The 25,695-nt window shown below is 44.2% G+C and overlaps 1 protein-coding gene across 1 annotated transcript in view; it reads right to left on the reverse strand.

Annotated features, from left to right (window-relative positions):
* Positions 1-2,212: 2,212 nt before the first annotated feature.
* The window catches only part of LOC147341330 (zinc finger protein 75D-like), a 35,615-nt gene continuing 12,132 nt past the window's right edge, over positions 2,213-25,695 (reverse strand). The window contains exons 2-7 of the mRNA XM_086389187.1: positions 13,782-14,305; positions 12,416-12,605; positions 11,627-11,718; positions 11,171-11,297; positions 5,321-5,689; positions 2,213-2,403 (exon numbers count right to left, since the gene is read on the reverse strand). Coding sequence (XP_086245313.1) covers positions 5,463-5,689; positions 11,171-11,297; positions 11,627-11,718; positions 12,416-12,605; positions 13,782-14,305 — 1,160 coding nt within the window. The 3' untranslated portion in view covers positions 2,213-2,403; positions 5,321-5,462. The remainder of the gene's footprint in view (positions 2,404-5,320; positions 5,690-11,170; positions 11,298-11,626; positions 11,719-12,415; positions 12,606-13,781; positions 14,306-25,695) is intronic.

Consider the following 25,695-nt stretch of genomic DNA (forward strand, 5'->3'; position numbering starts at 1 on the left):
GTAGTATTTAATTCCTTCTGTAATTTTCAGTGTACAGGTCTTCCAGAAATTTTGTCAAATTTATCCCAAAGTACTAGTATTTCTGCAAAGAAAACACGTAAATGGCTACCAAACAAATGAACAGATGCTCCACATCATTGAAAGTTGAAAGTGTCAGCTGCTCAGTCATGTCCAACTCTTTTGCAATTCCAGGGACTGTAGCCCACCAGGCTCCTCTGTCCATGAAATTCTCCAGGCAAGAATACCGGAGTGGGTAGCCATTACTTTCTCCAGGGGATCTTCCCAACCTAGGGATCAAACCCTGGTCTCCTGCACTGCAGGCAGATTCTTTACTGTCTGAGCCACCAGGAAGTCCAATTTCACATCATTAGCCTTAGGGAAATGCACATGAAAATTGCTTCACACATACTAGGATAACCGTAAATTAGAAAAGAAAAATAACAACTGTTGGAGAGTGTGGAATCATCATACATTACTAAGTGGGACTGTAAATGGTGCAGCCTCTATGTAAAACAGTTTGGTGAGTTCTTCCATTAGTTAAACACAGAATTAACATGTTATCCAGCAATTCTACTCCTAGTTGTGGACCCCCAAAATTGCAATCAGGTGTTCAAACAAAACCTGTACTTGAATGTCCATAGTAACCCTATTCACAATGGCAAAAAGGTAGAAACAACACAAATGTCCACAAACACATGACTGGATAAATAAAATGTCATATATCCATAAAATGGAATTTTATTCTCCCATTAAAAGAAACATACAATAATGTGAATGAACTACAGATAATGTGAATGAACTACAAAATATTACACTAAGAAGCCAGGTATAAAAGGTTACATATCATATGATTCCATTTGTATGAAATACCCATAAAAAGTATATACATAGAGACAGAAAGCATATTTCTATTTGCCAAGGAGTAGGGTAGGGAGGTAATGAAGACTGACAATGCACATGGTGTTCTCATCTGTGGTGATGGAAATATTCTAGAATTAGATAATGGTGATGGTTACATATTGGGGATGTACTTCATGCTACTGAATTTGATACTTTAAAATGGTTAAAATGGCGACATTTGTTGTGTATTTTGCCACAATAGAAGACCCATCTCATCATAAATTTAAGGATTTGTTCATACTTTCTCAATCTGTTCCACTGATCTACATGACTATCTTTGTACAAGATGCATACTGTTTTGATTGCTGTGGCTTGATGACTTCTGGAATAGGTATGATAAATCCTTCAACTGTTTTCCTTTTTCAAAATGTTTTGGCTATTTAAGGTGATATAAATGTATATTCCGCATACATTTTAAGATCAGCTTGTCAATTTCTACAGGAAATTCAGCTGAGATTTTGATAGATATTGGGCTCAATCTACAGATAAACTTGGGGAAGGTTGCCATACTGAGTCTCCCAACCCATGAACTATCTTTACTAAGTTTAAATTTTCTCAGCTATGTCTTATAATGTTTTAAGTAATTTTTAGTTTGCAGATCTTATTCATTTTTTATGGGATTTATCCCTAATGTTTTATTCTTTTGAAGGCTATTGTGTATCCAGTTGCTTTCTTAACTTCATTTTTGGAATTTTTGGTGCTAGTATGTACAAGTATAAGCGATATTTTGATGTTGATATTGTGTCCTGTTGGCCTTGCTAAATTTATGGGTCTAGTGGCTTTTTTGTGTCTGTGCTTTACTTGTTATTTTCTCCATACAGGATGATCTGTGAATAAATAAAGCTTTATTTCTTCCTTTCCAATTCGGATGGATTTGTCAGGGTAGGGGGCTTATTCCATTTGCTCAAACTTCCACTGCAATGATGAATAGAAATGGCAAGAGTAGACACCATGCATTGTTCCCAATATTAGGAACATTCTTTCACCATTAAATATTATGTGCAATGAGGTTTTTTATAGACTATTTGCCAGAAGAATGAGTTCCTAACAATTTCAATGTTCTTAAAAGATTTTAAAATCATGAATGGGTACTGAATTTCACCAAATCCATGTTTTAAATCTTTTGGAATGATTATGTATTACCCCTTTGTTCTATTAATATGAAGTATAACATTCACTGGTTTCCTGCCATGACCCCACCCAATTATAGCCCTCAGGATGCTCCCCTCCCCCAGCTTCTGGCCACCAGAGTCGGGTGAGCTCACCAACAGACCCTTTCCTCCAAGGGGGCACCACACCAGAAACAAGAGGCCTCTGTGTTTTTTTTTTTTTTATTGAACTAAAATAATTTTCTTTATTAACTTATATAGACACAAGATTTGACAACACTGAAAACAAGAACATTTCTCTGACCAGACTGCGCTGACTGGTGGAGAGTTCATCACACACAGAAAAGGGAAAGCTGTCTTATTCAAGTCGGTGATGGTGTAGAACCTCCACTGCCTGAAAAAGAGATTGCAAATAAAGTACACAGAGAGGAGAGCAGCAGAGGCCTAGTGAGGAGATGAGGAAGAGGTGGGAGAGCAGCAGCAGCAGCAAACTACTCAAGATCAACATGGTAAGAAAAATAGTGGCAGGAGCACGTGCTGAGGACGTGTCCCCGCCCCTCCCACAGCCAATACCTTTGGGGGCGGACAGCCCCAGCCAGAGCCCCATGGGGAGGGGGGATTCTCTGCAGGTGATGATGGGTCTCTAAGCCCGGGGCCCCTGAATCTCCAACATACTTTCTCCACTTTAGGAAGCGGCCTTCCAGGGCCCAGGCAGCTCCAACAGAGCTGGGAGCCTGGGGAGGACAGGATGCCCGTCCCCCAGAGCACACCCACTAAACAGCTCAGCACCGTCTGCATCGCACAGCCACTCATGTGTGCATAAACACTCACACACACGCATTCACACATGCACACTGACATGTACATTCACACCCACACACACACTCTCACACCAGTACCTTCACACACACACATCTGTGCACTCATACCCATACACTCATCCACACTTATACACCCACACATCCCCATGCTCACACTCAAGCCCTCATGCATGAACATGCAAATTCACACACACATCCCCACACTCACATGCACTCAACATGCGCACTCACACACAGGCACGCACATATTAAGTAAAGACCCTCCCTAGTGCCCTCCCCAGGTCCTCTCAGGCTGGCCCAGGAAGACGCTGCGGCTGGGGATCCAGTCACCCAGAGCGTGAGACCCGAACTTGAAAAGGGCACATTTACGCATCAACCCCAAGGAGGCCCCTGGTCCTGCGCTCCTCTCCTCCCCTGCAGCCCATGTCACAGTCTCTCAGAACTCCAGGGATGCAGTCCAAAGGCTGGCAGTCTCCCGGAAGTGGTCCTGGAGGGACACAGTTGGGGTGGAGGAGGGGCCACCAGGACCAGGGGTTTCCAGGCAACTTGGCACAAGGGAGGAAGCCATCAGCGCCCTTCCATCTGTGGGAATCTGCGGGGGGCATGTGGTAGCCTGGGTGCAGCCTCAGGCCTCGGGGTGAGGCAGGCAGAGCTCTTCAGCCGGGCCCTGGGTGGCTGAGAAGGGCACATGGTGTGAGGCTCAGCCCCTCTGTCCCAGGGGCAACCAGGCTGCTGTGGTTCTTAGTCCCAGGAACTGAGGACCAGGACCACGAGCAATCAGTGAGGGGGCAGATGTGGATGTGGGATGGGGGTGAGGGCCAGGGCCTCTCCCGGCTCCCCTCAGTGCCGCTCCTGGTGCACCAGTCAGCAGCACAGCAGGACCGCTGCAGGCCCATCCAGAGCAGATGCTCCTGTGTGATCCTAGCAGGAGGGACAGCCTGGAGACAGAGATATGGGGTCATGCGTGGGTCTCAGCTCCACGCCACCCACTTGTATCCCTTCCCTCCTATTACACTCGGCCCCAGGAGCCAGCCACCACCCCACCCAAACTGAGAGGCCTGTGCCACTCGACACCAAGGAACCCCTGGTTAAGCCTTGCGTGGGGCTTGGGTTAGGGTGGGGAGGTTTGTGTGTAAGGACCTTGCTCCCCAAGGGGGTTCTGGGATTCATCTCTCCTGTGACCATATCAGCTCAGACTGTCCCCCAGTTCTTCCCTGTAACTTGCTCTCACCTTCCCTGCCACGGGCCTCTCTCTCTCTCTAGATCTCTTGGGAGTCTGTGCTCCCCTCCCCCATCCCACTGTGCCAGATCTCCCAGAGACTGGGGTGCAGGTAGGCAGTGAAGACCCAGAGGCAGGTTCAGCTCCCCCACTTCTGATCTATGTCACAAGGGCAAATGTCTCCCTTCCCAGAGCCCAGCAGGTGGGGAGAACCTGCTCCACCAGAGTGTCTCTAGCTCCATCCTTCCTTCCCCATGCCAGTACTGGATCACCAGGCCACCCCTTCCCTCGGGCTCTCCACCTGGAAGGCCCTGCCTCTCCTCGAGGGGTCAGGCTCTTCTCTCGGGTGCTCCCCAGGCAACTCTAGGGTCAGGGGTGCCCCAGGCAGGGATTTGACTCTCTGGACAAGACCACAGAAGGGGCGGTTCACCTTCTATAAAACCAGTTCCTGCAAGAAAAACATGGGGACTTGAGAGCTGCCTCTTCACCCAGAGATGTCCCCATCTCCCCAGTTGTTGCCTACCCTACAAGCCTCTTCTCCATCTGCTCTCCCACCCCGGCCTGACAACTGCCCTCCATTCAAGGAGACCCCCACTTTCCCAAATCCTTTGGGACATAGGGGCTGCTTGAGGCTGTCCAGGACTGGAGCAGCACATTCTGTGGCACCAGGAGGGCACTGGTAGGAGGTGGAGGGAGCGTGGCTGAGATGGGGCAGGGCTGGGAGGAACATGTCTTTCCCTCTCTTCCCTGTCCCCTGATGCAAAGCTTTGGAGGGTGGAGAGGAACAAGAGAGACAACAGAACAGGCAGAGAGCAGTCCCACAGACCCGCCAGGAGGAAGTCTTGTGAAGGGCTGAGAAAGAGACAGACCTGGGCTTGGGCCAAGAGCACAACCATCCATCCAGGCTGCCTCTCGAGGGGTGGAGGACAAGGGGGCCAGCATCCTCTCTCTTCTAGGGCTTTCTCAGGGCCTCTCCAGGGCCATTTCCCTCCATTCCCCCGTGTTCAGGTGACACTACCGGAGCCATGGTCCGAGGTGATGGGCTGACCCTCCGAGATGCCCAGGAAATCGCCTCTCATCCCCAAGTTGTAAATATGACAAGGTTGTCCAGAGGGCCTGCGTGCACCCTGCCTTGCCTGCTCTCGGCTCGGCAGCTTTCCAGGCTGGCTTCCACGGGTCCCTTCCTCCCCCAAGCCCCCCAGGGGCTGGATATGTAGATGCCATAGCAACAGCCTCCCTCCAGCCCGCAAGTCCAGCCTCTGGTCTCCTACCTTTTTGGTCAGGGTCAATCATTCATGTTTCTAATGAAGAATTTCTTCCTTCTGCTCCCTCCTTCGGCTAAAGTGAAACAACAGGTTGGCTGCACTCAGATAATTTCCTTGAGTTTGATGGAAAGGGCCCGTTTTGAGAGTTTCAGTGCAGTTTGTCACCAGCCACGAAGTGGCTGGCGAGGGCTGGGGCTTCAGGACTGCGAGGTCGTTTCCGTACCCTGCATGTATCACCGTGATTTTCCTTGCCCACTGTTGTCTCAGGATCTTTCATTGTGGCCTTTCCTAATACTTCGCATCCTGATGGTTGTATCTCTAATGTAGGAAGAGATACAGGTGGGTCATTTTCAGGGTCATTTTTGAGCTTTAACCCTGTTGGAATAAACAGAAGAATCAGCCATCTGTTTCCCGGAACAAGAAAACTGTCGGCATGGAAGAAAAATCAATACTGACAGCTTTTTAAAAATACAGGAACAAGGGATTTTTGGTCCAATCTGGACAAAATGGCACAGACCCATTTTTCCCTGGACTTCCTTTCTGGGCACAACTACAAATCCATTTAAGAATGCAAGATACAATGAACAGAGAATTCTATAAAGTGGTAAGAGGAAGGCAAAATGGGTTGGGACTCCAGGACTAGAAGAGTAACACAGTAGGTATCTTACATCTCCACATCCAAAAATGTAGGCCACCCAGATCTCGTGTTTTCCAAATCTCAACTGAGCAACAGAAGGCTGCCTCAGTAGGCTAACTCTATCCACAATTGGAAATGGGAAACCGTCTGACAACATCAGAACTCCAATCGGAGACATCAGATTTGTCATGCAGAACTAGCAAGATGGACCTAGCTAACCAGCCACTAGCAGCCGGCCCCAGGAAGCCTCTTCATCCCTAAGGGTCAGAGGTTCCCACTGAGAGACACTCTAGCCTAAGTAAAGATCTTCCTCATTCCTCACTCTCTGGCAGCATGAGCAGGAGCACATGGGAATCCCAGCAGTACCACATAAATCGAGGAGACCAAAATAATACCATAAAGGCTCTGAAAATTAAGCTGTCACTAGACACATATTCCACAAAGTAGAAAAGAACTTACATGCTAAACTAAAACACAGTGACTGCCCATTAAAATATTTAAATAGGACTCAGACTCTCCTAACATAATAGACAAAATGATCAGGATACAAAAAAACAGATCACAAATCACACAGAACACCTAGAACCAAAAAAAAAAAAAAAACAAAACACAACTTGAGTGAGAAAAAGCAATCTGACAAAAATGGAATCAGATTGGTAATCAAAACCACAAAGGCAACAGAAAAATTTTAAATATATGGGAACAAATGGAAATATACTTCTAAATAATCCATGATTCAAAGAGAAAGTCTCAAGGGAAATTTAAAAATACATACTTAAATGAAAATGAAATTATATAATATAATCAAAATATGTGGAATGCAGCTATAGGAATGCTCAGAGGAAAATGTATAGCCCTAAAGGCACACAACAGAAAAGAGGAAAGCTCTCAAATAAATAATCTACGTTTCTACCTGAAGAAGCTAGAATAAAAGGAAAATAAAAATTGAAGGAATAATAAAGATGACAGCAAAAATTAAACAAAAAACTTGCTCCTCAAAAATTAATAGAACTGATAAACCTGTATTAACTTAGGCAAAAATGAAAGAAGATGCAAACCATCCATATCAGGAAGGAACTGGGTCTATCACTACACGTTCTGCAGCAATTAGAGATAATAAGGGAATACTATCAGCAACTTATGTTCACAAATGTTAAAAGTTAGGGGGAAATGGGTAAATTTCTCAAAATCTACAAACTACCAGAATTCAACCAGTGTGAAATAGATAATCTGAATAGCACTCTGAAAATTAAAACTTGAACTCATAATTAAAAAGCTGCCAAAACAGACATCTCCAGATTCATATATAGTGTTACTGGAGCATTCTACAAAATATCTATACAATTAACACCACTTTTATATCATCTCTTCCAGAAAAGAAGAACTATTACCCAAATCATTTCATAAGGCCAGTAATTACCCTGGTAACAAAATCACACAAAGACAGTACTCAGAAGGAAAACTACAGACTAACATCTCCCATGAACTTCAACACGAAAATCCTCAACAAAATATTGGCAAGCTGAATGTAACAGTATGTAAGCATTATATACCGTGATCAAGTAGGATTTCCATATTTGAAATCAACCAACATAACCCACCATATATCAACAAGCTTTGAAAGATCATAATCCCATTGACTGACACAGAAAAGTATTTGACAAACCCTACATCCATTAACGATAAAAAAAACTCAAGAGAGACGTCCCTGGTGGACCAGTGGCTAAGACTCCACATTCCCAATACAAGCGGCCCAGGTTCAATTCCTGGTCAGGGAACTAGATACCGAAAGGACGCAACGAAGAATTTGTATGCCACAACTAAGTGTTCACACACTTCAACTAAAGAGATCCCGAGTGCTGCAATGAAGACCCAGCACAGCCAAAAATAAATAAATAAAACCCTAGGAAAGTTAGGAATTATTATCAACCTGATAAAGTATCAATAAAAACCCTGCACGAACATCACATGTAAAAGTGAAAGACATAACGTTTCCATGATAAAACTGAGAAGAAGGCAAGGATGTTTGCTCTCACCATTCATATTCAACATTGTACCAGAAGTTGGACCTACTGCAACAAGGCAACAAATAAATAAAGAAATAAAAAGCACTGTAGATCATGTGACTATGTATAAAAACCCCAAGAAATTTACCAAAAAACGCCTTCCTAGAACTCATAAGCAAGTTCAGTAGGGTCACAGGATAAAAGAAGAAAACATAAAATTAGAGGCAGACCTATATAAAAACACTGAATATTTGTTTTAACAAAAATTTAAAATAATACCATTTACAGTTATGCCAATGAAAATTAAATGCTCCTGCATATGCTTGGCAAACATGTAGAGGATCTGCACACTGAAAATTATAAAAAGTAGATGAATAACTATACTCTAACACAAACATAGATAAAATAAATTTTTTTCTCTATCAGAAAGTTGGTGATGGGACTTCCCTGGTGGTCCAGTGGTTAAGAATCCACCTTCCAATGCAGGGGACTCAGGTCTGATCCCTGGTTGGGGAACTAAAATCCCACATGCCCCAGGGCAATGAAGCTAGCACCCTGCAACTAGAGAGAGCCCTCGAGCTCTAACTAGGGAGGCTGCACACCACAGTAAAGACCCAGTGTAGCCAAAATAGATAAGTAGATAACATTTTTTAAATGATGAAAGAAATCAAAGAAAACTTGAAAAACATACTGTGTTCATTGTTTGGAAAAATCAACACAGTAAAGAGATCATTCCTCCTCAAATTCACATATAGTTTCATGTTATTTCTAGCAAAATTCCAAAAAAGTTTCTTATAGATAAGCGTATTCTAAACTTTACATGGAAAGGGACAGGCCCTAGCATAGCTTAAAATAAAATTGATCTTGACAAAATACAGTGGGAAGAAAGACTCACACATAACTCGATGGAACAAAACAGATACACAAGTATGCCCAACTGATTTTGACCAAAGTGCAAAAGCAATTCAATGGAGGAAGGCCAGCCTTTTCAATAAACAAGGCTGAAGCAACTGGACCTACACAAGCAAAAACACAAATGAGCTTCAATCTAAATTTCATATCTTATATAGAATCTACTCAATATGAATCACAGACTTAAATGCAAACTTAAAAAACTTTTAGGAAAAACATAGAAAATTTTAGGGATCTATGGCTAGCCCTGATAGCAAAGATAACCGGTAAAAAGAAAAGTGAAAAACTGGGCATCAAAATAAAAAACTTATTCTGTGGAAACCCATGGGAAGAGGATAAAAGGAAAAATATACAGACTTGGGGAAACTACTTGCAAACCATATACGCTAGAAAGCACTACAATCTATACAAGAACTCTCAAAATTCAACACTTAAAAAACAACCAAATGAAAACCATGGCAAAGGCCGTTTCACTGAAGATAATATAAAGATGGCAAATAAGCACATGAAAAACTACATCATCATCAGCTATTAGCGAAATGCAAGTCCAAGCCACAATGAGATAACATTACATACTTAACAGAAAGCCAAAAAATTTTTAAGTGGTAATACTATTAAACAATGGCAAGAATGTGGAGAAAGGATCACATCCATTGCTGGCCAGGAAGGTCAAATAATGCAGCCACTCTAAAAACCAGTTTAGCATTCAACATCTAATTACCATATGAAATGGCAATTTCACTCTTTCACTCTCTATCCCAGAGAAACGCAAACTTACCATCTCTACACAAAATTCTGTACAGGAATGTTCATGGCAGCTTTATTCACAATAGCCCCAGACTGAAGACAGCAAAAATATCTTTCAATCGTTTATCAATATTACAGAACACTTCTCAGCAGTAAAAATGAATGAACTACTGATACACACAATAACTTAGATGAATTTCCAGGGAATTATTGTGAAGGAGAAAAGTTAATCTCCCAAAGCTCTATTTTTGAAATGACAAAATTTTTGAAAACTGTAAGCAGATCAGTGGTTGGCACAGGTTGGTGATGAGGTAGGGTGTGGGAGGGAAGGGTGTGTTGTTGTATTGATAAAAGGGCAACAGGAAGGATCCTTGTGGTAATGGATCTGCATTGGGGTGGTGAATATACAAACCTCCACGTGATCAAATCTTATATAACTAAATACATACACACCCACCAATGAATACAAGGAAAATCAAAGTATGAATAAGGTCAGTGGACTGTACCCATTTTATTATCCTGGTTGTGACGTCATGTACGTTTGCAAAAGTTATCACTGAGGGAAAATGGGTAAAGCGTATATGGGTTCTTTGAATTACATTTTAAATATGCTTGTGAATCTACAAGTCAGTCAATAAAGAGGTTAATTTTTAAAAATATAGAGGAACAAAATCTTAAAATTGTTAAGCCTTTATAAAGGCTCCTATTAAGGAATTTTCTCCTCTTCCTATATGTACGTTTACCTCAAAGAGACTCACCAAGAATGTCCTCGAACTCTTAGGGACGTTGGGTCTGTGGTTCTTGCCCTTGTGCTAAACAGATCACTTTAAGTTTAGGGTGCAATGATAACGCTCTGAGAATAAAACTTGGAGGTCATGGACTGCCATCTAAATTCCAGACTATTTTCAGAAAAAGCGAATAACTCTCTATACTTTTATTTACTCCAAACATTTAAATGGGCAGAATCTTAAACTCAGTATCTTCTTTATATTCTACCGTGGCTGTGGCTGGATGTACAATGAGGAAGCTAGGAACTAACCCTAAGGACACATGGAAACGTCGTGGGACAGGAGTCTTGTGGTATTCCAGCAGACCTGGTTAGAGATGAGGCGGCGGAGACCAGGATGGTAAGAGCAGAAGAGGTTGAGACATGGTTGTATTCAGGAGCTATTTTGAAGACAGAGTTAAGAGTACTCGCTCCCTGATTGGCTGGGGGGTAGGGGATAACCAAAGGACTGGAAAAAAGGATAACTGAGAGTTTTGGGGCCTGAACACCTGGGTAAACTGTGCTTTCTACTGACATGGAAAAGATCTGGCAAGAGTGGGCTTGCAGGGTAGGGCAAGAGTATGATAGATCAAGCAGTCTACTTAGGAGAAAGAGGTGTATTTGTAAAAAGCTCTCCAGGTGATCTGGATCTGCCTTCCCCCTCCCCTCACACCATCAAGCTGAGAACCAACCCACTGCTGGGACACTCTCACAGGTGTGCATTTTCCATGAACTGAGGATGTAACAGATTGCTCAATTGCTGTACAAAGGAAAGGAAGACTCTTTACCTACAGAGGCGACATCCTCATAGAGTTCCTGCATTACATCAAGGTAGAGGGTCTTCTCATCAGGGGTCATTATTTTCCATTCTTCCTCGGAAAAATACAAGGCCACATCTGCAAATGTCAATGGACTCTAGAGAAGAGAGTAAGTTGTAGTTCAGTACTCGCTACAACAGAAGCTGTCCTATCACTCATTTCTGAATTACATGGGAGGCCAGTTACCAAAAAAGTTAAGAGAAGATTCAAGGGAAAAGGAGTGAGATGACAGGAAAGGTGCCCAAGAGATCAGTACACGGCTTGGGAGGTGCCCAATCCCACAGCGCCAATCCTAGTTGCCTAGGGAACACCCTGGGCTAATGTGCCTCAGAGCATCTGCTGTGTAAGGCAGGATCATGGGCAGCAGAGAAAAGCAGACAAGGCCACATTCAGGCTGCCTGAAAACGCTTGTAAAGTACAGCTCACCTGGGACATAGGCAAGGTGAGCTTAGATGCCAACTTGCAGCTTGGGGTGCTTTTCTCCTCAGAAAAGGTTGGACTCTCTTCAGCAGGCACAGCTGTGGGGAAGGAGCCAGAAAAAAAATATATTTTTTCTGTTTATGAATACCCCAAACCAACTTCTACAGTTTAGGACTCCCTCAGTAAAGACAGCTCACCTTCACGTGTGTGTGTGCACACACGAGCTCACACATGTGCACCACAAGTGGCCTTCTCATAAATTAGAACCAAAAAGCCACCACTCCATAGAACTGGTTCCCAGTTTTCATTAAATGAAAGGAAATCCACTGCTTTTCCTCTCATTAAAGAAAATGTTCACTGAGCTAGGCAAGCATTAGAGGTGTTTGAAAATTAAAACCTTGGTGGGAAACATGGGAGATTTCTTTTATCACTTTTTTCCTGGTGTACAATTCTCTTCCCATTCTGCCACTGACAGCCCATTTCTGATCCCAATTTCTCCTCTAACTTCTAATGGTGAGATGACCCCCCTGCCTTGTCCCTGCTCTACCTTCTTCTCCCCTCTCAAATTTCTATAGAGAAAGGTCCACATTGTGAATACCAGGGTTCTGTGGTTTGGATGCTTCTGTACCCCAGAATGGCCTTCACCTTCACCCACCACAGACCTACTGTACTCTCACTAGAAACACATCCTAACTGAAAGCATGACTGGGCACCTGGAAAATTCCCATGCAATGCTCCCTGAACCAATTACTATCACAGCTCCCAGGAGAATATAATGATGATGAAACTCCTCACCTCCTTTATCCACAGGCTGGCTTTCTTTGTGAGTATTCCAGCCCAGATCCTGCAGTACTTGGTATATATTCGAACATGCTTCCTGGAACACACCCACTGGCTGGGGCTCTGCTGGCTTCCACTTAAAGCCTGGGGCCACTGCTGTTCCTCCCAAGAGCGCTGTGTCATTTCCCAGTTGATGGGTTGTGACCTAAAAATAACCCCCATCCTCATTAGAAAAGAGCTTTTGGTTTTGGGGTGGTGATGGAAGAACAAATAAGAGTAGAGTCCAGGTTTGGGGAGCAGTAAGGAAATTTTTAAAAATGAAGAGATATTGCGCCACGATTTTCTCACAAAGAACTGTACACATGATCTGGGAAAATCAGATTAAAATGAGAGAAGCTATGACTTGCTTGCCTCCACACCTCCTTGGACAGTCACAGCTCAGGCCAAGAGCAGGGTAGGGGTAGGCTGCCTGTTCTCTCACTGCCTCCAATCTCTTGCTTTCTAGACTTGGATCCTTGCTTTAGTGGACTTTGATTTTCTAGTTTCCTCTAAAGAATAAGAAAATGAATAAAAGAGGGTTTTCTGTCAGGTGGATTTTCCAATCCTCCCACGTCCAGGGAACAATTTCATGGAGAAAGGGGATGCAGCGGAGGAAAAAATGGGGAAAGAGCTGGATTCAACTTTCTGCCATATACTTCAGGTGTATAAGACACTTGTGCTCCTCAAGGCGGGGCTCTCAAGGACAAGTAGGCTGCCATCGCCCCAGGGCAGACCTGGTTACCCACTCACCAGCAAGGCCAAGGCAAAGCAATGAAGGCAGGCCATGGAGATGCTTTTCTCCTGGCCCTGCGATGTGTGTTCCCAGCCCAGAGAGCACCACCCCTCAGCATTCAGATTTTCTCCATTTTACTGTTAGCTTTTTTCTTCTTTCTGATCCTTGTTTCCCTTTTCTCTTTCCATTTCCTCTCTTTCTTTGCAGTCTCCCCAGAAAGGTTTGATTTATACTTTGGCTGCTACCCTCTCCTGCCTTTGACCTTTAAAACCCTGCATTTGGAGGTTTTTTCCTCCCTTCCTAGCATTTTCTTGCCTTTTATTTCTTGGCTGCTAGGTCCTATCTCCTTGGCCATGCTAGGCCAGGCCCACCACCTTCAATTCACCCTGGCCCTAAAGAGGGCAAAATGCATTTCTTTTTCTAAGGCCAGGAAAAGACTCTCAGGAACTCCCCAACCTGGAAGCTGTCAGTGCAAGCCTGTGATTTCAGATTGCACTTAGTTATTCTAAAGGAACAACAGAAGAGTGACTTAATCCATCTCATTCTCCAATTATTGACCCCACTTTCACCCTCTTTCACAGTGTACATGTAAGGAATCTTTCTGCTCACCTCATTGCTTATTCCACCAGATTCTCTCTGAAAGCGGTCTACCAGGGCCACAGCCTCTTTGACGTTCTGTGGATGATACTTCTGCACCCAGTTCTGGATATGACTGGGCAGAACGTCCAGGAACTGCTCCAGCACCAGCAATTCCAAGATTTGCTCTTTTGAGTGGATCTCTGGCCTCAGCCACTGAGAGCATAATTCCTGCAGTTGGCTGACAGCCTCATACGGTCCAGGTGTGTCATGGTAACAGAAGCTCCGGAAGTGCTGGCGAGCACTCTCAGGATGAAGACTGCCCATCTGTGGGCTGGATTTCTTACTCTTATTGGAACTCTCTTTCACAGACCTCTTAGTCCCCTGTAAAACCTCCACATGTGGGTACAAGCATGCAGGCGCCTTCACAGGGCTCATCATTATTTGCTCTGGGAACAGCTTTTCTTCTATTTGTGACATCCTCCTGGGCCACCTGATAACTGAGGCCTTGTCAGCTTTGGTACAAAACCAATGAGTGGATCTTCTCCCCAAGGGCACTGAGAGAGGGGAGGAAAAAAAAAGTACACGTCAAGAAGAAAGCCACATGACGCACATTTACTTACTTATCAGAGAAGAAGAACAGAAAGTTATCAGAAAAGGAGGAACAGAAGTAACCGTTCTGCCTCCTCTTTAAAATTAACTGCCACTCGTGAAGGCTCAAGACTCAGGACATGTTTTCAACCTTTCCTCTGTTACCCAACTTTGAAACAAATATACAACTCTGGAAAGAGAAATGCTAGTTCATCACTTTTTCTTTAAGGTTGAGGGATGAAAAAACTTACATGCATTTGCTAAAAGGAGCTTTGATGTTATCCAATACTTAATCTGTGCACTTCCTGTCCCACCTTTATAAATGGGGGTATTTGACTTTCTCTACATTTTAATAGATCATTCCAGTTTCTTATCCTCAGTGAGATGAGGGACAACTGCTCTGTCCCTTCATCTTCTTATGCAGACTGATTCCTTTGCTTCATGGAACATCTAGATTATCTTTTTCAGCATATTAATACTTGAAGGGAAACTGAAACACTCAGATCAGAAAAAAATTAGAGAAAAAGTAACCTTATTCCTTTCAGCAAGTTTCGCCCACTAAGCTATTAGATGGCATTAACACTGCTTCTTTGGCACCTCCTGGGAACACATTTGAATGTCACTGTGCCCCTTGTTCACAGAACACAATGGCACCCCACTCCAGTACTCTTGCCTGGAGAATCCCAGGCAGGGGGGAGCCTGGTGGGCTGCCGTCCATGGGGTCCCACAGAGTCGGACACGACTGAAACGACTTAGCAGCAGCAGCAGCAGCAGCAGCAGCAGGAGCCCCTTTCTACCTGTGTATGAAATTTTCTGCTCACTTAACTAGAAAAACTGACAGCTCCATTTGTTTCCAAGATATCCAAACGTCACACTCTTAAAACACACACACACACACACACACACACACACACAAACGGAGAAACAGGGACGATTAAGGATCTTTGGAAACAAGAAAGGTCCTAGAAAAGGTAACCCTTGTCTTGACTTGACATTTCCTCAGGGTCATAAGAGATTTTTAAGCAAGGCTGACGATGGCCTTGAGAGTCTGATTTTCTCAGAGGTGACCCAAGAGAAACAACAACAAGGCTCTTTCAAGGAAGCCACAGGTGTTCAAAGGAATGGCTCCAGAAGTACAGGGACACTTCCTGCATTTCTCTGTCAGCAGAAACTAATGTCTTGGAGGCTGAAATGACCTCTTTCTCGGAGCTTCCCTGCTAGCTCAGTTCCGCCTGCAATGCAGGAGACCCCAGTTCGATTCCTAGGCCGGGAAGATCTGCTGGAGAAGGGACAGGCTACCCACTCCAGTATTCTTGGGACTTCCCCCTTGTGGCTCCGGTGGTAAAGAATCCGCCCACAATGTGGGAGACCTAGGTTCGACCCCTGGGTTGGGAAGATCCCCTGGAGGCGGGAAACGCTACAGTTTCCCCAGTGTTCTGGCCTGGAGAATTCCACGGACTGCATTCGCAGAGAGTTGGACACAACTGCGCGACTTTCAAATTCACCAGTAATATGCTCATAAGCCAGCAGAAACGGGCAAGTTTCGCTGGGTGCCCTGGTAGGCCTTTCCGCCCTACGGCCCACCTCCACCTTCTGGGTCCAAAGTACCAAAAGCTCTCCACACAACAGCAGCCTCCAAGGCTACTTCAGCAGCAACCCTGGGGTTTGTTTCCACACGGTGTCCAGAAGTTTGCTTCCGGAGGTTAGATATGACTGTAGGTGCCGGCCTGAGTACCGGCCTCCTCGAGAACAGGTATCGCCGGGTCTCAGACCCACCCGCCGCCCAGCAAAGAAGCCACAGCGACATCGAAAAGGCCGCCCGCCCCGGCTAACTTCCGCCCTTCCCCCCACCCCCGCTGGCTCGTGAGGTATCTCTAAGGGCATGGCTCGGGATTTCTCGAGGCTCTCCTGACCAAACCCCCAAGGAAAATCAGCTTCTCGATTACCTCCACCCAGCTCTGGCTTCCGTGGACGCCAATTCCCTCTTCCTGGGCTCGGCTATCAAGTCACCACACCTCACGCCGTCGCGGGGAGGCAGGCAGGTCCGGGTTCCCGCGCCCCCGGGGGCGGTGCCGGGAAGGCGCGAGGCCCCGGGCGCGCGCGGACCTTGCGAGTTCAGTCACCGGCGTGACCCCTCTAGCGCCTCGAGACCGTACCCCGGCTCGCCATTCTGGGGTCTCGTGCTGTGGGCCGGGCGCCCACCGGAAACGAAAGGATGGCTTCCGGTGGCTGCGTGATAGCCACGCCCATCACCCCCCCCCTCTCCTCTGCCCCCCAAACCTGCGTAGGCGCGCACACGCGAGTCAGGAAGCGTCCCGCACGTCCGCCCCATCCTGGGGTCAGCCCCGGATGCAGGAAAAAAGGACAGTTCATGTCACCGAGTCTCGGGCTCCCGGGAGTCCTGGCGGCGCCGCGAAGGAGGTTGTCTCCTGCGAGCGTCCGCGATCTCGGACCCCCCGACTTGCCGCGTGTCTTGCGTCCAGATTACTGCCGAATCGCGTTCCAACAGCCGGGGGCCTTTTCTCCCAGGAAGTTCGCCTGGCTAGGACCCCTATCTCCGAAAGTCATCACTAGGATTGTCCCGGGGACTCGAGTTAAGAGGCTTTTGGTCCTCCTGGCCAGACCCCTCGCTGGATCAGGAGCAGCAGTCCCTGATATTTTAAAAATCCTTTTCTGGTTTGCAGGCACGTGCTTCCCAACTATTATTGTTTATTCTTGATGCTGCTGCTGCTGCTGTGGCCGCCGCCGCCAAGTCGCTTGAGTCGTGTCCGACTCCGTGCGACCCCATGGACGGCAGCCCACCAGGCTCCCCCGGTCCCTGGGAGTCTCCAGGCAAGAACACTGGAGTGGGTTGCCATTTTCTTCTCCAATGCATGCAAGTGAAAAGTGAAAGTGAAGTCGCTCAGTCGTGTCCGACCCTCAGCGACCCCACGGACTGCAGCCTTCCAGGCTCCTCCGTCCATGGGATTTTCCAGGCAAGAGTACTGGAGTGGGGTGCCACGGCCTTCTCCGTTATTCTTGTTAGCTAGGTTTGAACCTCGTGGTGTCCCTTCCGTTTATATTTCTCTTTGACGTATAAAGAAATTCAGATACAGGACTTGGCGTCCGCAGAGTCACGTGGATTACAGGTGGCAGATTTTAGACCAATTGTAGGTCTCCTGTTGTCACACCCCATGCTTTTGCTACTGTATTATGCATCCCTGAAGAACAGGACTCTTGTTTCATCTTACACGTCCTGTACTGCTTAGCATAGTTCTTTGGAGAAGGCATCTTTCTAAGAACCCGGATATCTCATGTTGTCAGTGTCTCCAAATTTTCATTGTTTACCTATTATTGAGCCATTTGGCGGAGAAGGCAATGGCACCCCACTCCAGTACTCTTGCCTGGAAAATCCTATGCTCAGAGGAGCCTGGTAGGCTGCAGTCCATGGGGTGGATAAGAGTCGGAGAAGTCTGTGCGACTTCACTTTCACTTTTCACTTTCATGTATTGGAGAAGGAAATGGCAACCCACTCCCGTATTCTTGCCTCGAGAATCCCAGGGACAGGGGAGCCTGGTGGGCTTCCGTCTATGGGGTCGCACAGATTCGGACACGACTGAAGCGACTTTTCAGCAGCAGAGCCATTTGGACAAAAGTTATCTATAAGACTCGAAGACAAGAAATTATGTGTAGCTCAGTTGTACACTGGAGATGAAACTGACCTTAGTGTGAAAAATCAGTGTGAGAAACTCCTCTGGCAAGGATACCAGAGATCTACATGCCAAGGAGGAAAATAAACAAGAGTGCCTGTTCTCCTTTTAACATGCAAACTAAGATTACACTCAGAAGATAAGGTTAACCCTTATTTGCAGAGCAAAGCTGCCCTAAAGTGTGAGAGGACACCGTGCATTATCTGTGATTGTAAAACTAGTAAACATGTTTGCTTCACCAAGGAGTCGTTTTCAGAATGATTCTTTCAAAGCTGTGTTCCTGACGTGAGGCCTTTTCAACCGAATGTTTTATGACAATGGAAGAAAAGTCAGAGCATTGTTGCTTCTGGATAATTCCAGGCTTACCTTTCAGCTGGGTCACTCACCAGTGAGGATGGTCAGATAAAGGCATTTTCTTTTTCCTCTTTTTTAAATAGTGAGATTTGTAAACCATGTGAAATTTAATATTAATCTGCTCGAAGTTATTCCTTATAATTGTCTTCAATAGAAATTAGATTATACAGTTAGCCATTTAGAATGAATATGGAAATAAGTATAATGATCTCTTCAGTTTTCCTTATAACCTACTATGGCTTAGATGCTTCAAAGAAAAGAAAAAAAATGGCTAGAGACTCCAGGAAGACAGGTTGTAATTCACTTAAATTTCGTTACATATTATTAATATGATTAGTGGTTTAAACATACATTGACCCGTTTTAAAACGTTCTTCCGTTATAAAACTCTGCATAATTAAAGGTTTATAGTTTACTTATAATTTAAATCCATAACGCCCAGATCCCTTCCATACTTATGTTTTGTCTAATATGTTTGAAACACTAAGTAAAAAAGAGAAACTATGAAAAAACTGGTTAAAAAGGATTTTCTTTCCTGTAAACACTTCAACTTTGAGTCACCCAAGGAATCAAGATGAGATCCTGAGCAGCAAACAACTTTATAGGTGGACGGAAGAATACTGGAGTGGGTTACCATGTCCTCTTCCAGGGGATCTTCTTGACCCAGGGATGGAACCCGTGTCTCTTACATCTCCTGCATTGGCAGATGGGTTCTTTACCACTAGTGAAAGCTTACCAGAAGGGGGGCTCAACTGGGGACTAGGTGAAGACCCCTGTTGGAATGCCTTTTTAGTGCCTAAGAGCAATTATATGGGCCTCCTCTTTGCTCCGGCATCAAGGGAAACATTCCAAGTAGGAGCAACATCAGTTTGGTGACATCATAAGATCTGTATGGGGGCTATTACAGCGGCTGCAGTGGGGAGAGGGTATATCCTTATGAGACTTACCATTCACATCAATTACCATCTTACCCAGACAGAACTGCATGCTCACTGGTTCCGGTTTTGTTCCCTGTGACTTCTGCACTGATGTTCTGCAGAACCATGCTGGTCACCCTAACTTTGCCTCACTCTACCAGGAACTGCCCAACACCCCACAATATCTGAACATGTATTGTGGCTCTCATGTGGTAGGCAAAAGGATCACTTCACATAGGAAGGTGTCAGATTACCTACCACCTTTCTTACCTTAACCAGGGGAGAACTTCAGTTCCGGCCTGGAGACCCCTCCCCCTGCCACCCACCACCTCTCATCAATGCCCAGATTACAGAGCCCAGAGTCCCACTCGGTATCTGGTGTGATGCACACCCAGAGCCATATGTTCATCCATCATGCTTGTAGTCATCACAAATAATAACATCTACAAGTGGGAGCTTTTTCAACATACATATCTTACTGAAAAACATAAGCATTTTACAAATGCTTCTGCCAGCTGGGTTTGTCTCCTCCAAAACACTTGGGAAAGGGCTTGCATGTATCTTTTCAAGCTAGCATTTTTCTTTTTCTTTTGTGATACGTACCCAGGAGTGGAATTGCTGGATCATATGGTAGCTCTATTTTTTTGTTTGTTTGTTTCTGAGGAACATCCGTATTGTTTTCCATAGTGGCTGCACCAATTACATTTCCACCAGTGGTGTAGGAAGATTCATATTTCTTCACATTTTTGTCAATACTTGTTACAGCTCTTCTTTTTCATAATGGCCATTCTAACAAGTGTGATGTGATATCACATTATCATTTTGATTTGCATTTCCCTGATGGTTAACAGCATAGTGCGTCTTTTTTTTCTATTTATTTTTAATTAAAAGATAATTGCTTTCCAGAATTTTGTTGTTTTCAGTCAAACCTCAAAATGAATCAGCCATAGGTATATATATATGTCCCCTACTTCTTGAACCTCCCTTCTATCTCCCTCCCCATCCCATCCCTCTACTCTAGGTTGTGGGTCTCAAACAGAGACCCTGTTTGATTTCCCTGAAACATATGGCAAATTCCCACTGCCTATCTATTTTACATATGGTAATTTAAGTTTCCATGTTACTCTCTCCATACATTTCACCCTCTTCTCCCCTCTCCCTGTGTCCATTAGTCTGTTCTCTATGTCTGTTTCTCCACTGCTGTCCTGCAAATAAATTGTTTGTTACCATCGTTCTAGATTTTGGGTATATGCATTCAGTTCAATCACTCAGTCGTGTCCGACTGTTTCCCAGCCCATGGACTGCAGCATGCCAGGCTTTCCTGTCCATCACCAACTCCCGGAGTTTACTCAAATTCATGTCCATTGAGTCAGTGATGCCATCCAACCATCTCATCCTCTGTCATCCCCTTCTCCTCCCGCCTTCAATCTTTCCCAGCATCAGGGTGTTTTCCAATGAGTCAGTTCTTTGCATCGGGTGGCCAAAGTATTGGAGTTTCAGCATCAGCATCAGTCAATGAATATTCAGGACTGACATCCTTTAGGATTGACTGGTTAGATCTCCTTCCAGTCCAAGAGACTCTGAAGAGTCTCCTCCAACACCACAGTTCAAAAGCATCAATTCTTCAGCGCTCAGCTTTCTTTATAGTCCAACTCTCACATCCATACATGACTACTGGAAAAACCATAGCTTTGACTAGATGGACCTTTGTTGGCAAAGTAATGTCTCTGATTTTTAACATGCTGTCTAGGTTGGTCATAGATTTTCTTCCATGGAGCAAGCGTCTTTTAATTTCATGGCTGCAATCACCATCTGCAGTGATTTTGGAGCCCAAGAAAATAAAGTCTGTCACTGTGTCCATTGTTTCCCCATCTATTTGCCATGAAGTGATGGGACCAGATGCCATGAGCTTAGTTTCCTGAATGTTGAGTTTTAAGCCACCTTTTTCTTTCTCCTCTTTCACTTCTACGAAGAGGCTCTTTAGTTCTTCCTCACTCTCTGCCATAAAGGTGGTGTCATCTGCATATCTGAGGTTATTGAGATTTCTCCCGGCAATCTTGATTCCAGCTTGTACTTCATCCAGCCTGGCATTTCTCATGATGTATTCTGCATAGAAGTTAAATAAGCAGGGTGACAAATAGAGCCTTGACATGCTCCTTTCCTGCTTTGGAACCAGTCTATTGTTCCATGTACAGTTCTAACTGTTGCTTCTTGACCTTGACCTTCTTGATATATGCATTAGTGTACGACATTTATTTTTCTCTTTCTACTTACTTCACTCTGATAGGCTCTAGTTTCATCCACCTCATTAGAACGGACTCAAATGCATTCCTTTTATGGCTGAGTAATATTCCATTGTGTATATGTACCACAACTTCTTTATCCATTCATCTGTCAATGGACATCTAGGTTGCTTCCATGTTCTAGCTATTGTAAATAGTGCTGCAATGCACAGTGGAGTACATGTGTCTTTTTCAATTTTGGTTTCCTCAGGGTATATGCCTCTGAGTGGGATTGCTTGGTCATACGGTGGTTTTATTCCTGGTTTTTTAAGTAATCTCCATACCATCTTCCATAGTGGCTGTATCAATTTACATTCCCACCAACAGCACAGGAGGGTTCCTTTTTCTCCAGGTTTATTGTTTGTAGACTTTTTGATGAGGGCCATTCTGACTAGTGTGAGGTGATATCTCATTGTAGTTTTGACTTGCATTTCTCTAATACTAAGTGATTTTGAGCATCTTCTCATGTACTTGTTAGCCATCTGTATGTCTTGGGAGAAATGTCTGTTTAGGTCTTCTCCCCACTTTTTGATTGGGTTGTTTGTTTTTCTGGTATTGAGTTGTATGAGCTGCTTATATATTTTGCAAATTAATCCTCTGTCAGTTGTTTCATTTGCTATTATTTTCTCCCATTCTGAGGGTTGTCTTTTCACCTTGTTTATAGTTTCCTTTGCTGTGCAAAAGCTTTTAAGTTTAATTAGGTCCCATTTGTTTACTCTTGTTTTTATTTCTATTACTCTAGGTGGTGGATCATAGAGGATCTTGCTTTGATTTATGTCATCAAGTGTTCTGCCTGTGTTTTCCTCTAAGAGTTTTATAGTTTCTGGTCTTACATGTATGTCTTTAATCCTTTTTGAGTTTATCTTTGTGTGTGGTGTTAGGAAGTGTTCTAATTTCATTCTGTACATGTAGCTGTCTAGTTTTCCCAGCACCACTTATTGAAGAGGCTATCTTTGCCCCATTGTATATTCTTACCTGCTTTGTCAAAAATAAGGTATGGATAGATGCATGAATTTATTTCTGGATCTTTTTCCATTGGTCTATATTTCTGTTTTTGTGCCAGTACCATGCTGTCTTGATGACTGTAGCTTTGTAGTATTATCTGAAGTCAGGAAGGGTGATTCCTCCAGCTCCATTCTTCTTTCCCAAGACCGCTTTGGCTATTCGGGGTCTTTTGTGTTTCCAAATGAATTGTGAAATTTTTGTTCTAGTTCTGTGAAAAATGCCATTGGTAATTCGATAGGGATCACATTGAATCTGTATATTGCTTCTGGTAGTATAGTCATTTTCACAATATTGATTCTTCCTACCCAGGAACATGGAATATCTCTCCACCTGTTTTTTTAATCTTTGATTTCTTTCATCAGTGACTTATAATTTTCTGTATACAGGATACAGTTCTTTTGTCTCCTCGGGTAGGTTTATTCCTATATATTTTATTCTTTTTGTTGCAATGGTGAATAGGATTCATTCCTTAATTTCTTTTCCTGATTTTTCATTGTTAGTGTAGAGGGATGCAAGTGATTTCTGTGTATTGATTTTGTATCCTGCAACATTGCTAAATTCACTGATTAGCTCTAGTAATTTTCTGATAGTATCTTTAAGGTTTTCTATGTATAGTATCATGTCATCTGCAAACAGTGAGAGCTTTACTTCTTCTTTTCCAGTCTGGATTCCTTTTATTTCTTTTTCTTCTCTGATTGCTGTAGCTAGGACTTCCAAAACTATGTTGAATAATAGTGGTGAGAGCATCTTTTAATGTACCTGTTGGCCATCTGGGCTTCCCTAGTGGCTCAGAAGTAAAGAATCTGCCTTCGATGTGAGAGACCTGGGTTTGATCCTTAGGATGGGATGATCCGCTGGAGAAGGGAATGGCAACCCACTCCAGTATTCTTGCCTGGAGAAGTCCATGGACAGAGAAGCCTGGCCAGCTACAGTCTATGGAGTCTGCAAAGAGTCAGACACAAGTGAGCGAGTAACACTGGTCATCTGTATGTCTTTGGGAAAATTTCTATTCGGATCCTCTGCCCAGTTTTAATGGCACTATTCACTTTTCTGCTCTTGAGTTGTATGAGGTTTTTACATATTCTATTTCTTCCTTCAGGTGATCTTCCCTACCCAGGGGTCAAATCTGGGTCTCCTGTGTTGCAGGCAGATTCTTTACCATCTGAGCCACCAGGGAATTTCCCATATTTTTTTTTGGATATTAGCCCCTTATCAGATATATGACATGCAAGTATTTTGACCCATTTAATAGTTGCCTTTTCATTTCATTGATGGTTTCCTTTGCTGGGCAGAGGCCTTTTGGTTTAATATAGCCCTGCTTGCTTATTTTTTGCTTTTGTTCCTTTGATTTTGGTGTCAGAACCTCCTGACTTCTTCTGTGACCATGCATAGGAGCATACCAATCACTCTAATTCTGCCTTACCTTAGCAGGGTCAGGAGATTTCCTTAAACATTCTTATAGTCCTCAAATATGTATGTGTGGCCTTTGTGTTGTGGCCCAAAGGATAATTTCTTATAGGGATCTATTTATTTACCTACTCTCTTTCTTTCCTTAATGAATTGTTAAGCCTCAGAAATCACCAGTTACGCAGGGCAGCTTGAGAGACCTGGTATCTCACAGTGGGGCATTTAGTCATCTAGTATCAGGGAGGCAATGAAAAGATGAAGAGAGCATGCTGTTCCTCTAGTATATGCCAGGAAGACTCTCATCTATTGGCTTGACATAGGCTTCTTACAGCCACCTGATATGCCCTACAGCACCATCACACAGCACACCACATGGCCTAGTACACTCACTTGCATTGGCTGGAGTCACCTGCAAAAGTTTCTTTTCCTATAAGGCTGTGTATTGTTCATGGACCTAGAAACTGAAAACATTATTCCTGCATCGAGGATGTCTGAATTATCTTACAAGCCAATAAAATGGAGGAATACAACAGATCCAAAAATTGCTTATTTAGTGTTATTCGTAAGGCCTTCCAGTTCACCTTTGAAAGCAATTTCCTGCACGTACTCATATAGGGTTGATTTTGAATTAATTGCATGGTGGTAGGAAAGAGACGGAGAAGGCAATGGCACCTCACTCCAGTACTCTTGCCTGGAAAATCCCATGGACGGAGGAGCCTGGTAGGCTGCAGTCCATGGGGTCGCTGAGGGTCGGGCACAACTGAGCGACTTCACTTTCACTTTCCTGCATTGGAGAAGGAAATGGCAACCCACTCCAATGTTCTTGCCTGGAGAATCCCAGGGATGGGGGAGCCTGGTGGGCTGCCATCTGTGGGGTCACACAGAGTCTGACACGACTGAAGTGACTTAGCAGCAGCAGCAGGAAAGAGAAGGGGGCAGAGATCAATTCTGATTGTGTATGGGTTGATACTTATTGCTCATAGATGATGAGAACATGCAGTATCTCTGTATTATTTTTCAACTTCCATGTGTTTTGATCATTGTCATGAAGTTTGTGAAATGCAATCTGTTTGGCGAGAAGCTACAAATGCAGGCCCTGGTGCACATGAAGTGCTTTTTACCTCATTAGTCTCTGGAGAGCAAGAAAACAAACCTCACAGTGCACAATGTGCATCAGCGAGATGGGGTCAGAGGTGCTCTGGAGATGCAGTTTCATCCTAAACTTTGGGATTTGTTGAAAGATATTGAGAGAAGAATGGGATGGCTATATTTATGAACCATGTTATCTAGGAGAAGGAGGGTGAACTTGGCATTGGTTGGGGTGGGGCTGAAAACCTGGGAATGGGTAGACAGTGACAGGAAACTTGTAGAGAGTCAACAGCAACATAAGTTGTATCTAAACCGAAGCAAGGCTGATGGGGGATGGATTCAAGAAACTACAGGAAGTGGAGTCTTACTAACTGGATGCATGAGGGAGAAGGACACAGCCAGTAAAGAGATGACTCCTGATTTTGGAGTGGATGGTGGTGACACCACACAAGATAGGGAACAAAAAAAGAAAAGAAGGGTATTTTGGGTTTTTAGAAAAGACAAATTCAACTTGGAACAGTTGACTATGAACACTTGAGTGTGCCAAAAGCAGCTAGATCTCTGATGAGAATCTGCTTGGTTACCACTAAGGGTTGGTTCTTGATATTGCAGGG

This window comes from Bos grunniens, chromosome X, assembly GCF_055505025.1.
Source record: "Bos grunniens cultivar Pamir isolate PY7600 chromosome X, Bosgru_T2T1.0, whole genome shotgun sequence".
Taxonomy (NCBI): Eukaryota; Metazoa; Chordata; class Mammalia; order Artiodactyla; family Bovidae; genus Bos; species Bos grunniens.